General features: G+C 34.6%; 2 protein-coding genes across 2 annotated transcripts; one reads left to right on the forward strand and one right to left on the reverse strand.

Annotated features, from left to right (window-relative positions):
* The first annotated feature begins 956 nt into the window (after positions 1–956).
* Positions 957–7,174, forward strand: LOC121254708 (squalene synthase). The gene is made up of 14 exons (XM_041154847.1): positions 957–1,391; positions 1,722–1,764; positions 2,801–2,890; positions 3,478–3,553; positions 4,034–4,103; positions 4,828–4,971; positions 5,061–5,165; positions 5,353–5,499; positions 5,813–5,888; positions 5,984–6,072; positions 6,318–6,409; positions 6,520–6,565; positions 6,708–6,792; positions 6,876–7,174. Exons 1-13 carry the CDS (start codon positions 1,197–1,199, stop codon positions 6,777–6,779), a joined length of 1,245 nt encoding a protein of 414 aa, XP_041010781.1. The 5' UTR covers positions 957–1,196; the 3' UTR covers positions 6,780–6,792; positions 6,876–7,174.
* An 853-nt stretch (positions 7,175–8,027) lies between these two features.
* On the reverse strand, positions 8,028–14,610 carry LOC121254710 (SH3 domain-containing protein 2-like). Its single transcript, XM_041154848.1, has 10 exons — positions 14,329–14,610; positions 11,794–11,916; positions 11,613–11,682; positions 11,365–11,516; positions 10,471–10,572; positions 10,139–10,339; positions 9,969–10,031; positions 9,687–9,836; positions 8,815–8,889; positions 8,028–8,318 (listed from the first exon to the last, which is right to left on the reverse strand). Exons 1-10 carry the CDS (start codon positions 14,386–14,388, stop codon positions 8,202–8,204), a joined length of 1,113 nt encoding a protein of 370 aa, XP_041010782.1. The 5' UTR covers positions 14,389–14,610; the 3' UTR covers positions 8,028–8,201.
* Positions 14,611–16,240: the final 1,630 nt, after the last annotated feature.

Here is a 16,240-nt window from a genome sequence, read left to right on the forward strand (position 1 = left end):
GCATTAGTCTTTTATCGGGCAGCTTATTAAGAGCACTTACAATAGATTTTTTATTCCATCTTTTAAAATATATTTTCAAATTTTATTTTTTTATTTTATATATTAAATTTGACAATATATTACACATCAATTTATATATTTTTTCTTTATATTATTTAAATATTTTAATTTTTTTATTTATTTCAAATATTTTCTCTAACTATTAATGATATTCTCATATATTTTAATATTTACAATATCTCTTCATATATAATGTCATATAATCATGTTATATTTTAAATTAATCTAAATTTATAGGTTAAATCAAAATATAAATTAATTCAAAAAATTAAAAAAAATTATATAATGAAAATATTCTCAAAATATATTATGAGAATATTCATTCTCAATAATTATATGATATGAATAAAGAGAGTTGAAAAAACGGAAAACTTAGAAAGAGAAGGGAATATAAATTAATTAAAAATGTTTACAATAATGAACAGTATTCTCTACATCTAGAAGTTTATTGTAACAGAATGTAAAACTATCTTTAAAATAGAAGATCTAATAGATTACACTTTTGAGAACATTTCTTTATATTTTAAAGAAGAATATATTATAAAGGATACATTGAGAGTGCTCTAATTATGAGAGATCTTCATTGATTTGTATTTAGGTGTGTTATCCATTAAAAATATTCTAAAGAAATGGTTGAAATGGTGTATTTTTTTTAAGAATAATTCTACTTAACATTTCACACACTATATACCACATCTCTTAATTTTTTTTTCCTTTTTCTATAATAAATATGTAATTTATAGATGATGAATAAAATAAATTAATTAGTTTCATAAGAATAAAATTAAAAAAAAAAAAGAATTTGCTAACTATTAAATAAAATTATATTCTTAAGTTAACTTAACGCCATCTCTATAATGTGAAGTCGCTCTTTTTGTTTTTAATACGTACGAATCCAATTCAACGACTTTACACTCACAAGTTCACAACTGTGCGCGCGCGTCTCTCTCTCTTCTCGGACGCCATAAGAGACCCGGCGAAACTGCATTGTCCGCACCTACAAAAAGGCTGCTACCGCAACACACAGCGGGTGTACGCGTCTTCCTTTGCGAGTTTCCGTAGTTTTTTATTTCGCTCTTCTTTCGGAATCGCGACTGTTTCCGGAAACGAAACGAAATCCGATTTAGCGAAAAAGAATGGGGAGCTTGGGTGCGGTTCTGAAAAACCCCGATGACTTTTACCCGCTGCTGAAGCTGAAAATGGCGTCCAGGCATGCTGAGAAGCAGATCCCTCCGGAGCCACACTGGGCTTTCTGCTACACCATGCTCCACAAGGTCTCTCGCAGCTTCGCTCTCGTTATTCAGCAGCTCACCCCCGAACTTCGCAACGCCGTAAGCCCCCCCCCCCCCCCTTTCCCCAATTCATGTCTGATGTGTCTCGCTTATTGTTGATAATCTTGATTGAATCTGGTTTCGATCCTCTTTTTCTTTTTTATTCTGTCGGTCACGTTGTGCATGTTTGAATTTGGGTGTCGGGATTGCAATCTCAGGCGCGATGTTCTTGCTCAAGAAATTAATGCACATTATTGGGAATTTTGAATGATTTGGATGGGATTTTCATGGATTTCGGATTTGCTATCTTCTAGTTAGATTGCCTTTTATATTACTTTCTAGAAATACATCACATTTTATGTCTCAGTTATACCTTTTGTCGTTTTGCAGGTATGCATATTCTATCTGGTTCTTCGAGCCCTTGATACTGTTGGTTTGTTCCTATTATCTATAACCTTAGATTTTTCATATGATTTCTCTTAATTAATATTTTGTCCGAGAAACTTAATTTAAGAACTATATCAAATTGTTAGCATCATGCTTTGTGTAAAATGCAAGCTTGATGCGCCCTTTTATGAAACCTTGATTTTTTAAGAGATCACGCTTCATCTAGATGCAGGTAGCCCTAGTTATTTTCTGTTTGGTAACATTAGATTGTGAATGAATATTTAAACTCATGGTTGGGTTGACGGTGTAGTGCTGGAGGCTACCATTCGGGCACTTGCATCTTCTACATAATACCTCGGTATCTGTCAAGTAGTTGTGAAGAATACAACTTCTTCTTAATGAGCTGGAGCCTCGTGGGTTTGCATTTACCGATTTTAATGCTCTACTCTCTATCAGAATTTGTTCGAGATGTTGGTGAATTTTTAAATTGGATTTATACATGATCTGCTTAGCCAAGTTCTAACTTTAGAATCTGAAGGCTGCATATGTTTAATAGCTACTCACTCTGGCAAACCGATACAATTTTCATAGTATTCTGCTTTAGATTCTTAAGTACTTTTATGGAAGATGGCTCTGATGTGCGTAATGCGGTGTATTTGGAACGAACATAGTGCCCGCAATTTTGAAGACTGTGAGAAAATGCTACTGGAGCTAAAAATTCTTATGCTTAAATCTTTGTACGAACGGTCAACTGTCCACGGCACTTCTAGATTCTTCTATTGTAGATTTTCTAAACTCTTGTTCTCTTTCCCTAAGATTTGTGTCCTCCTATGTATACTTCCAGGTACTTGGGTGGCACTCTTTTGCACTTTTTTAACAAAATTCATTATCATTAATTACAATAAAAATATAATGTTATGTATATAAGCAATAAAAAAAACTGTTGGTTTTGATTTGGCATTAATTTCAGATCTTATGGATTACTGGTTTCCTGCATCATTCTGGTTTTACCAACTTTCAGTGTTATGTATTATTATTGATCCTCCCAACTGATCAACTTTTCCTTGATGGTTTGTTTACAGAGGATGATACAAGCATACAAACAGATGTTAAAGTGCCTATCCTGATAGCTTTTCATCGTCACATATATGATCGTGAGTGGCATTTTGCATGTGAGTTGTTTGAAATCTTGCGACCATTCTCCCTTTTATTTTTCCTAGATTCTATATGCTGAAGAACTTATCATCCATTTCATTCTGTCATTGAAAAGATGTCCAATTTGGTAAATGTTTTAACACCATGGTTATCACATAATCCCTTCAGTAATTGCTTTCAGTGTTTGCAGGTAGCATTATTAAGTGGGTGATTCAAGCTATAGTTTTTTGCAGACCCCATTTTTTTATCTTCAGTTCTATTGCTGTTAACCTCTTTGTGTTTGTGGTGTGTGTTACGTGTACACATATATTTGCAAGTTCTCGTGTTTGTGATTGAGATTCTTTAGTTGCTTTTCATGTGCTATCTTTTCTGAATCTTAATTATGTGTCAAATTCCCGATCTCAACTTCATGTTAGGCTTGTAAACTAAGAACTTGAGCTTTCTCATGTCAATCATTTTGTCTATTACAAGATAAAAGCTCCATATTTATTCTATAAAAAATCCGAAGCCATGTTTTTTTAGGTATGCTTGTATGTTACTTATCCATTATTAACATGCAAAAGATGTCTGTCCACTGATTTTTCTTCTTTTCTTCCATTTAAAGGTGGTACAAAGGAGTACAAAGTTCTCATGGACGAATTTCATCATGTATCAACTGCTTTTCTTGAGCTTGGAAAGAGGTTACTTCTTCCTCTATGAATACTGAAATTATTTCTGTGGGTATGAGAATGTTGCTTTTGTTTTTAATAATTCCTGTTACAGCTTTTCTATCCATGACTTGATTATAATCTGTATCATTGGCCCCCTTTTACGACTTTCGACCTGATTATAAGATAGAGCTTGTCTCTTATTTCTTTTAGGTAGTTTGTAACATGGCATACACGATCTGCATGTTACCCTGGCAATTCCACTCTATCACTGAATGTACCCCAATAAGTCAATGTGGCACGCTGTAACTATGGTCCATGTTGTGCTGGCCCTTTTGTATGATTGTTCCCTTAGTCTGTGTATAATGAATAATTAACATGAGTTAATATCTATCAGGTATACTAAATTGTTTAAATATTTACAATATCTGTGCGTATGTCACCTATGTTATACGAGTTCTTGCTTAACATTCTTTTAGTATATAACTCATAAAACTTGTTTCAATTCTGCAGTTATCAGGAGGCAATTGAAGATATTACCCAAAGAATGGGTGCAGGAATGGCAAAATTTATATGCAAGGAGGTTTGTTATTCATGCTCGTTTTGGAAAAGGGTTAACAGCTGCTTGAGATTTTCATATTTGTTTTAGAGTTTATGTCACTTTCATAAGTGAGGCTAAGTTGAAAATGGTTGGCTGGTGGAACTAATGGAACTTATGACAAAAACATTCTGCCATTATTATGACCTGCCTAAAGGCACGACTTAGCTCAACCCAACAAAGCTTTATATCAGACTTTGATTTTGTGTGTATGTTGGATATACCACCCCCTTCCAAATAAAAGAAGAAGAAGGACTAGGAGAATATCAACTGTACCTTCTTCTGAGATGCCCCGGCTCGAATCATTAAGCTACAAGTTACTAAGAGCAGGTGCTAATCAGCCCCGTTTGGATTTGAAACTCATCTCAACTTATCTAACTTTTCCAAATTCCCACACAAAATATAATAAGCAATTCAACTTTTTTAAATCCCAAAACAATAATAATATTAAAAATAATATTCTAACAATATTTTATTCAACTCATCTAAAACCATCTCAACTCATCTCTAAATCCAAACGGGGCCTAGTCTTAGTATAATAATGATGCCCACTCTCCTTCACTAAGGTAGGGCTTATCCACTATGTCAGTTTCTTGTTATGTGAAACCCAATCTAGAATTTATTCTGACATCTGGCGGATAAATGTCCTCCATGTAGCAAGATTATATGTAGTTTATGTGACACATATACATTTTTCCTCATTCTGCAGGTAGAGTCAATTGATGACTATGATGAATATTGCCACTATGTAGCAGGACTTGTTGGACTAGGTCTGTCCAAGCTTTTCCATGCCTCTGGGTCAGAAGATTTGGCTCCAGATCATCTTTCGAATTCAATGGGTTTATTTCTTCAGGTAATGCGTTGATATTTGAAACAGCTAAAGCATTTTCACTCTAGATCCTTTTGCTTGGAAATTTGATAAGGATTGTTCTATAATCACAGAAAACAAACATAATACGAGATTATCTGGAGGATATTAATGAGATACCAAAGTCTCGCATGTTTTGGCCTCGCCAGATCTGGAGTAAATACGTTAACAAACTTGAGGTGCACCTCTTGTCCATGCTTCTTCTCAATTTTATACTTATCAGTCTCTTTTTGCCTTCTCATGATGTAAACGAATTTTGGGTAGGAATATGAAAATGCCTTGAAATTTTGTATTTCACTCTCATTTTATTGGGTTTTTCATTTTCTCATTGACAGTTTTTCATCTTTTTTCATCTTTTCAATCCAGGACTTGAAATATGAGGAAAACTCTGAAAAGGCAGTGCAATGTTTGAATGACATGGTCACCAATGCTTTGATACATGTGGAAGATTGCTTGAAATACATGGCTGCCTTACGTGATCTCTCGATATTCCGATTTTGTGCTATCCCCCAGGCATGGAATTCTTCTCAACAAACTCTGGCTTTTTTAGTATCGTTTTTTAAAAAGAGTAATAATCAACCAACTCAACTATTATTTTCTGGTGTCTGCTAATTTGACATATAGGTATGGATGTAGGTATTTATGCACACATAACTTGCAAGCTATATGTTTTTCATTTTATATATCTTTACTCTGATCTGAATATGGTACAAAATCCAAACAGTACCTGATTTATGGTGTATGTGTCTTTAGATTTGTTTCGTGTTTAAAAACTCTTAATAATTATGAAATGTTTCTGTGGAATATGACTTGCTACATTTGCCAGATCATGGCCATTGGAACACTGGCGTTGTGCTACAACAACATTGAAGTCTTCAGAGGTGTAGTTAAAATGAGGCGTGGTAAGTTAATTATTTATGGGCATTCCTTACGTCTGAATCTCATGGCATGTCAGACAACTAAAACTTTAATCAACATATGCGGTTATGTTGTATAGGTCTTACTGCCAAAGTCATCTACCAAACAAAAACGATGGCTGATGTATATGGTGCTTTCTTTGATTTTTCTTGTATGCTGAAGTCAAAGGTACAGTGCTTTTCTTAATAATTAACCAGATATGTTTGCTTGCAACTAAATATTCTTCAGCTCATTTATTGGAATCTTCTTTCATATCCGACACTTCTTTTCGTAAACCACATCGAATGTTTTGATCTGTCTACTTACTATACCACTAAATATGATGAGGATTTGTAAAACCAAGCTTCAACTCCTCAGTGTTTCTTACTGCATTTTCCTGAGTGTGACTAATAGTGCACTATGAACTGCTGTAGGTCAACAAGAATGACCCTAATGCAACAAAAACGTTGAGCAGGCTGGATGCGATACAGAAAACCTGCAGGAATTCTGGAGTCCTTAACAAAAGGTTGTCATGGTTCCTAGTTGTCTTATATGAGCTTCATAAATGCTTCGTTAATGTTATTGTTGCTGTTGTTTAATTATTTAAATCTGATAAAGATTTATGGATTTCATCAGAAAATCTTACGTCATCAGGAGCGAGCCTAGATTAAATCCGACTCTTGTAAGTATTTGCTTATTTATCAAGCTAATCTTGTTTCCAAAACTTGATGATTATCTATCTTTGTTTTGAATACCCTCTCCTCCTCCCAAAAGATAAATGTTATTTAAGACATGGAATGATAATCTTTTGACCTAAAATGCAGGTTGTTATGCTGTTCATTATATTCTCCATCATTTTTGCATATCTCCTCTCTGCCAAACGACCAAATAATTGAAGTTCCACTAATGGTAAAATTGATGATTTAGTTGACAATTAAAAGAAGTCCATTATTTTCCACTGCTCTCATTTTTCTTGTTTTTTGTTAATGCAGAACTTCTCGAGTTTCCTGCCGGCATGGCTGGCTATCAAGTGCATGCTTTGTTCCATTTATGTTTGTATTAAATATTTAAATGCTTTTTTATTGTCCCGAAGGTTGTATGTATACCCACCATAAAGATGCCAAATATGTAGTTTCCAACCTCTTGGAGGAAACTCTTTTCCTGTTGGCAACTCTTGACTCGTTAAGACATCAAATGAGTTCCTCTTTCCACTTTTTTTGAGACAAATATGTGGGATTGAGCAATGATTTTGAAGCTTTTTAAAGCAACACAAGAAATGTTATTACGTTCACTCGATTCTGTCATGAGAGGTTACTGGAATCAGGATTTTCTCATTCAGTGTCCTGACGACCAAATAGAGCATTGGACAATTGTTTATTTTCACCCTCAAATGCGATGTCTCCACTTTTCATATTTTGCAGCTCCACAATTTCAGAAAAAGAGATCTTCCAATATTTAGTGGACCAAAATGGGAATAGAGAAGCAATACGAAACACGTCACATGCAAAAGTACAACCAAAAAATTGAATTAAGTTGACTGTGACGAGTCCAATTCTCCAAACCCAAGTAACGTCGTTCCCCATTTCATTGAAATTTATATGTAGTTCACAGTTCCACGACGCATTGACAGCCATGACAATGGCGGAAACGAAACTGAACTAGAACCTCTCTTGAAGAAGCAGGAAACGTAAAGAAAGTTTTTCAAATCCACGAATCGAGCATGATCAATTTTGCCAGTTCAAGAAAACAGCCGACCATGTGGTAGGTGCTACGATGTTTAGATCTTCTCTCCACAACCCAAATTCTGTTGTTGGAATATTATATATTTTCAAACTATTCTAGATATTTATTAAATAAATAAATAAAAAGTAAAACCACAAGTTCAATGAAATCATAACAAGGCTAGCCGCTACATATGATATAAGATTTAAACTCAAATCTTGATTACAATTGGAGGGATAGTCCAACAAGGTGAAGTATAAAACAAAATATAGAATGAAAAGATTACTTCACTCGTCATCAGCAAGACAAGAAGTACTAACAAACAAAGAAAGAGGGAAATGCTTTTATATCAATAAAGAGACCCCCTGGAAGAGAGGGGGGGGGGGGGGGGGGGGGGGGGGGGGGGGGGGGGGGGGGGGGGGGGGGGGGGGGGTGTAAGGGAGGAAGGTTCAGACAGCATCTATTTCACATCGAGATATGTAACAATAGAAGTTCTTCTATTTGCAAGAACACAAGATCTGTTCCACCTTGGAGGCTGGAGCAAAACATACACACGTACAAAATCCTTCGGCTAAAGAAGCCAACTGAACACATGTTCAAAACACTTCAGCCACCTTGCTTGCAAGAACACGCTCCCTTCTTTCAATGTATCCAAATGGAAACCAACCTGCTTTTCCTTTGCATTCCCCCTCGGCCCACCCATTGTTTGACACCTGTCAATAGGACAGCACATGATCGTTATGCTTGGACTGGATTCAGCAAAATACAGAACACTGCACTTGCAGCACATAAGGAAAGAAGGATTTACGATGGACGTCAAACAATCCTTTCCAATGAAAGTGCAGATATGCAATCTATAAATATGGTTTTGGCAGAACATGTAATAAGCAGGCCCAGTCAACATTTTTATAACCACCAAACAAAAACTAACTCAAATATCGTTATTTATCAATTATATTCTAATTTATAGTTGTCAAAGAAAACTATCATTAATCATCTCAAAATACAGTGTTAGAATAAATTATTCCAGAAAATATCTTAATCATCTACCAAGTTAGTAGATTGGTCCCTATTCAAATTGGTTGTGATCAGATTTGCATTCACCAACTTGGTTCTAATCATAAAACATAGGACGTTTACCAGCCAACATATAAAAAAGGAAAAAATAAAAAAAGAAAGAAGAATAGAGTTAGATTATAAGGATGTAACCTTTCGGACAACAACATAGTCCCCAACTGACAAATTGAGCTCCACGTCAGATTCACCTTGATACGGATGCACCACCTGCAAGAGAATGTCAGCACATACAATAAAAAGGCACGTTGGTAACTACTAGTGTTATTAAGCTCAGCCTGCTACTTGAATAGTTTAAATATCAGATCAGATGTGGTCAAAATCCAGACAAACCCTTAAGACCCATCAGGGTTTTTGACTAACCAGTGAGACCCAGTATTATTTCCGTGAACTAACTGGGTTTGGTTTTTACCTTAGAACTGCGTGTTTCTAAGAGATGCATGCATCATTAACTGAACCAAAGCTTGCCTTGATAAACAATCAAAGAACACCAGTGTATATATCTACCATCTTCCATATTCAACCAAGTATTACTCAATATTTCCAAAACCATATGTAGCATGAGATAAAAAAAATCTCTTTCAATATAAATTTCAATTTTGGGAACTTAAAGGGAGTGCATGCGAGTAGTTTAATTCAAGAATAGGCAGGAATCAACCACCTGCATTTTTTTTCATTATCCAAACGAAATTTTGCATTGTACTTAAAAAGGAACCTATTTCTATAAATTAGTATTTTTATAATTTTTAATATATATTAATAATACAGAAAATGCAAAGAATCTTAAGATACACATACTCACAGACACGTAAATACATAGAATCAATCAAACATATATCTTTTTTTTATCAGTAGAATCAATTAAACATATATGCTCTTCACCTAAAAAAAAAAATCTTTGATACTTTATCTTGGTTTATTTTCTCAAGAGAAATAAATTAAAAATAATTCAGTTTTATTATTCATCAGCCAAAGTCACAGGCAGGAATGAGATATATTTTACTAACCTCCCCTAAAAAGTACAGGGAGTCCGTTGTTCCATTATTGCTCTGAGAAGCATATATGCCATTGACTTCTTCATATGACGGAGGTGGAGGCATGGAATTATCCATACTAGGACTAGGAGCTGCTTCAATCCGTTGTCGTTCAGAAATCATCTATTGATAAAATATAGTTGACAGTAAAAAATCACAAATTGATACAGAAAACTATTGAAGTCATCTTATGGTAAACTCGGCTGCAATAGTAAATAGCATAATGGTTGAGGACATCGTGACATGATGGGATACCTCGCCTTCGAGCTGATCGAGTATCTGAAGTACTCTCTGATGATAAGTGCGTTCTGCTTCAACCTTCACAACATAGAAGGAAAAAAGACGGGAAATTTTTCAAATCTGATGTCCTAAAGTATATGGAGTGATTAAACCTGTAAAAGAAATTGGACAGGAACTTTCACTACCATAGCAATAAGTCGCTGGAGAGTTAACCTCTGTTGTTGAGTTTCAACAGCAGCCATTGATGCAGCAGCTTCCTTCCCTAATATTGCCATGTTTGACTTCAGATCTTGTAGTTTTGCTTCAGCAGCTTCCAGTTTCATAACACTTTCACTATTGCCTGGTGTTTCTCTCACTTTTGCTTGGCGTTTCAAAACTTCAATAGCCTGTCTAGGTTAAACAGAAAGTGTTTTACTGGCTTGTATGAGGAAAACTAACAGCTCTAGTGAACTTATCATGTCAATAGCTCCAAATTCCCAATAACCAAACCACAGCAAGATGCCATATTTAGTAATACCTGAGCCTCAGCTTCTTGTCGCATTCTATCATAACGCTGTGCAAGATGTCGAGCATCCTCCAATGGAGCTCCCATTACCATTGCTCGTAATGGCTCTGCAACCTAATAATCAAAACATTCAACAAAATACCAACAATATCAAAATGGCAATTATATAGGAGAAAAGTGAGGTATATCTAGAATCTGAAATCATAAGAATTATATTTAAAGTAATCAAAACCTAAAATAAGCCTTCCAACAATTATTAAGCTCAGATAAGGTAATATAAACTCGGAGTGAAGAACCAAAAAAAAATGTCATGTTCAGGACAATTATTTAAGAGAAGACTATGGACTAGACAAATCACTTGGTTTCTGCTGCCAACTTAACATCTACCATTTGTAATGCTTGTAAGTACCCTTTGATATTTGAAAGACCCAGTTCAAGACACTGCCTGAAAGACTAGATCATACCGTCAATTTTAGCTTCCCCCATCCCCCTCTCTCTACCTCACTCTTTGCCCCCTTTGGGCCCTCTTGAAATTTCTCATGTTCATAGGTTGCATCCAGTTGCACTCTTCACGAACTAACTCAGCAAAATGCTGGAGCACTTGGGATTATACAACTAACAGTCAGACCGCTACTTGTTCATCCAAAACAAGCACGACTCTGTTGTATACAAATAAAATGAACCCCAAGGACATCTATGGAAATCAAGAGTTACTTAAAAAAAGGAATATATGTAAAAAGAGTAAAAATTGCAAGAATATTATCCATGCCACACAATCTCATTAAACGTAGCAGTTCATGAGAAGAACTTCTGCCATGAATTTGAGAGGTATAGGAAAAATATAATGCTCATGCAACCTCAATTTAGTGAATGTCATTTTCTGGTGCATTAAAATCTTGGTCAAACCTGTGTACCCAGAGCTTTCAACAGATTTCCACGTTCCTTCTCCATTTGAGCACGAGCACGCCCATAATTTAGTGCAGCTCTTGATAATGTACTACCACTGGTACATGTATTTTCAGCACCATATTTCCTGCTATCCTCTGAAAACTTTGTTCCTACAAACAAGATGTGGTAGACAGCATATCCATGTTCAGTCCTCATATATCAAACTCTGTTTAAAGAAATTGGCATCAAAGCTTTCACCAACTCACCTATTTCAACTTGTTTGGAACCGGTGACAATATATCCTTCAACACCACGAACAATATCCCTTTGATAATGCTGAAAATTAAATGGTGAATCTTTGTAAGCCAAGGAAGAAAACAGGAGTTTTTAGCATAAACGCCTAATGAACAAAAGAATAAAGATAGGCCAGGGGAGGACAACACAAACCTTGCCAGCACGTGTTGATATGTAAAGCTTTTCAAGTTTTTGATGCTGCTGAAGTTCTGCCTCATCAGTAACTAAGCTGTCAGAACCTCCATATCCCCCAGCCCCAAACTGCTTGAGGACAGCCTAAAATAGACCTCAATGTAATTAACAATTAACACACATGTTAACATCAAATAAGAATAAATAAAATTATAGAAACTAAAGGATAAATTAAGAACACAAAATAATTAAGGCATGCATTCTAAAATATATATATATATATATATATATATATATGTGAAGCAGTGAGCAAAAAGATAGAACAAATGAAGTGAAGCATCAAATCCATGATCAAAGTCAAAGTACTCTAGCGAACCTTTTTATTTTCTTCCTTATTTGATTAGTAAGTTATGCACACACTTAGGCTGCGTTTGGATGTTAAGCTGAGTTGAATTCTCTATAAATAGTAGTGAGTTGAGATAATGAAGTGAGTTTTGTGGGATCCACCTAAGATATGTTTGGATATTAAAATGAGTTTAGATATATTTATGGAAAGTTGACAAAGGTTGTGGGTCCCACGTGTAAAGAGGTGTTAAGCTGAAAAAGGTTGCAGGTTCCACATGTAAAGAGGTTTTGAGTTGAGATGAGTTTAGTGATTTGAAAGTTGGGTGTTCAGATATTAGAAAAGATCTAAATCTAAACCGAACTCAGCTGAGCTGAATGAAGTTAAGGAACCAAGCGAACCCTTAGTGAGTCTTTAACCCACAATCTGGGGTCCACCCCATTATTATGGGTAGGAGTGGAGAAGAAGTGATTGCGCTTAGTAGATGTGAAAGAAAGAAGTCTACAAGAACTGAACAAAAGCATGAAAAGCTTGCCTAGATTACCTGAAATGACTAAAATGCACATATATACAACATGCAATGAGAAACCATAAAATGCAAGTTAATTTTCTTGCAAGCCAAAATCAAACCCACAATCAAATCTATAGCAACCTAAGGAAAGCCCAAGCCATACATGAGCTTATACTCCAAGAGTACTAGCCAATGTTACCATTGGAGGCCCTAAAGAAATTTTTTAATAAGTAGATCGTTTTGGAATCATTATAAACTGCAAGAGCTTCTTCCTCTAAGACAATGTGAGATCACCCATTAACAATCCTCTTGTACTCAATCTAGAATATTATAATGGGATCTCACATTGCCTAAGAGGGAGAGGGAATTGTGGGTTATAATGATTCCATCATACTCTAATTGTAACATTGACTAATCTCTTTGAAGTACAACTTTAGATGTGTCTAGGGCTATCCTTGGAACCCTACAAAATCTCGTTCCCTATTTCCATTTCAAGTGTGTGCCTGAATATCTCATGGAATTGTGCACCATTGTGTTTTCTATATCATCTTATGGACAACCCTATCATGATAAATGAGGCTCACTATAGGTAATGACATAAATCAACAGATGTTTCTAATGCCCTCACGAATTTCCTCCACCTGAGAGAGGGTTTTTATTAATAAATGGAGGTGTTGCCCTCCTTTTCATTAAAAAAAAAAAAAACACTCACGAATGTTTTGATTTTGTAGAACTTTGTGCTTGTTTCATTATTATTGATATTTTTTGGGTGTTTTTTCTTGCATACATTATGCATACTTGGATTGGACCCTTGCACTTGTAATGTAATTGCTTTTACTTATAAAGAAAAAAGGGACAGACATCAACAAACATGATAGGGAAATTTAATGGCAAACAAAACAGTATCATTATTTGCAGCAATAGCTCCTTTTTCTACATGGCCCGTAGAATTGTTCCTTGGGCTGCTATGCAAAAAGAAATATCCCCATTCACCACCCATAGAAACACGCAATAAGTTTATCACCAAAGAGGAGCCAATAACTTCATGCCCTGACTTATAACAACATCAAGACATGAAGATTAACTTAACTAATTTAATAATCTTTCTCTTCATCCTTCCAATAAAACCTTTATTTTTATTTATCAAATCAAACTCCCGCATAAACAACAGGTTTCATTTCGTGTCCCCAAACATTGTGCTGATTACAGCTGGAAGAAAAAAAAAGTTTCCACCAGCTCCTTCTTTGCAATTAAAAGATTACTTCTCCTGCATCGATCAGCGGCAATGGCGGCTTATGTGATTATGAAAAAGTTCTAGATTTGGTGGGTTTCGTCTTTTCGATGTCACTTCCGAATTCAAAATACGATTTGGTAGATCCAATAATCGTTATTTTCGTACAGATATGGCCAAATCAGATAAATCAACCAAATATCAGCGGGGCTAGCTATTGGGTTATTGCCACATTCCAAAAGAATCCAAAATTATAAATAATTTCACTAAAACAATGTCTAAACTGATAAAAAAATAGAGTTTGGAGGAAAATCAAGTCAATGAGAAAGAAAACTATTCATATTTTTAGCATCAAAACGGATCTAATTCTATTGAACGGAAACGTGGAAATAGTAGAGGATCTGGTCCAAGATTTTGGCCATAAAAATCAAATAGGGTTTGAGAGAGAGAGAGAGAGAGAGAGAGGAGAACCTGTTGTTGCCTAGCGACCTGTTCTCGGAGCTTGGTGGCTTGCTTTCTAATAGCCTCCATTCACCAGCGGACCGGATCCGAACCTGCGCAACCAGACTTTCGGTCTTCGTACAGAGGATTAGCAAACGGAGTTCTAAGGCAGTGAGAGGGAGAGGGGGCTTTCGATGTGTATTTGGATGGGTAAGTCACTTTGAACTTTTCGTACCTTCGTGCCAGGCACTGTCGAATTGGCTAAAAAGATGGGGCGCAAAGCAAACTATTGGGGTTTTGGACGGTTAAATCTTCATATTTCTTATACGTTTCAAAGTAATGTTAGTATGTCTTTAATTTATATTATTTATTTTATCTCCTTCACGTGTTATTAAGCTTATTATCAGGCTGTCCAAAGCTCGTGGTTGATTGACGTAAACTTTCAGCATTTAAAATAAAGATTTTGGCTTCGAAATCCACCTCTCCAAATATATCAAAAAAACTCATTAACAAATTAATACATTTGGGAGAGGGAGTTCGAATTCCAAACTTCTATTTTAAAGATTGAGAGTTATGTCAATCAAGATACAGACCTACATCAGGCCACAAGCTTATTAACAAGTTTAAAAGATATATATATGTTCAAAATAAATTCACTTCTAAAAATATAAAAAGAGAAATACTAAAATTTTAAATTCTCTCTATTTTTTATATTTATATTTTTAATTTTTTAACTTTTTTTAATAAGTCACTTACCACGTCAAGATGATAAAATGAATAGTATAAGTTACGAATATAATATCATTAGTCAAGTTATATACTATTAGCATGCATAGACTGATATTCCATCATTTTCTCGACCCTCATACCATTTAATAACCTTCATATTATGTTAGAAAAAATGTATTTCTAAGCTCGATTTTTACTCACTCAACACATTGCTAATATAAAAACGTTCAACATCAGAATTATTTTGATGTCGTTTTACGAACGAACAAAAACTTTCTAAAGATTTTAAATTTCCTAATTGTTTTTTGGTAAGTTTTAAGGAAGAATCTCAAAACCAACGAATGCCCACAATTTCTTGTCGTTGAAATAATTAATGCCACTACTTGTTGGGTTGGCTTAGCCAAAGGCACCTTGAATCATTAACATCCAAACCTTCCATTTTACGTCAATCTTTGTATTGCTTCGTGAAAAGTTGCTAGGACATGATGCATCTTACTTTTTCTGTGTTTCTTTTTTTTCGTTCGTAGCTAAAGGAAAACTAAACTAGTGTGTCTCTATATATGTGTATAAAAATTATAACTCCCTCAAAATCTATTACAATATTTAGAGTCGGACTACTCTACTGTTTAATATAATCCCGCTCTACTTGATCGATAGTTAGTTTTTATAATTTTTTTATTCACATTTTTTAATATTTTAAAAAAAATAAAAAAATACATTAATCTACTTAAAATTACTTTCTTAATTATTAAATAAAAAAAATTAAAAAAAAAAAATTCTGAGCGGTCAAGTAAAGAAGCCCCGTTTGACGGGCAAATTAGCTTTTTTATAAATTGTCAAGTCGTACTAATGTAACTCTTTTTCCTTTAAAAATTATTGTTTTAAAGATTTGCAAAAAGATAATACAACTCTATTACATTGCAAAGCAAAAAACAAATAAATAAATTGCCTCCCAGAACATCCTCGACACCGTCGTCGATTTTTTCTTCGTTTTCTCGTTTTTTGAGAAACCATGTTTGCGTCGATTTTTTTTTGTTTAGGGAAGATGAATCACAAGTTTCTTTCTGTAGTTAATGATCGGTTTAGATTTAGAAATGATATAGAATATTTTTTATAAAAATTAAAAGTTAAATAAAACATAGTTATAATATTATTTTTTAGTATTATTATTATTTCAGAATTTGAAAATTTTGAATTGTTTATTATATTTTGT

Source organism: Juglans microcarpa x Juglans regia, chromosome 3D (assembly GCF_004785595.1).
Source record: "Juglans microcarpa x Juglans regia isolate MS1-56 chromosome 3D, Jm3101_v1.0, whole genome shotgun sequence".
Lineage (NCBI taxonomy): Eukaryota > Viridiplantae > Streptophyta > Magnoliopsida > Fagales > Juglandaceae > Juglans > Juglans microcarpa x Juglans regia.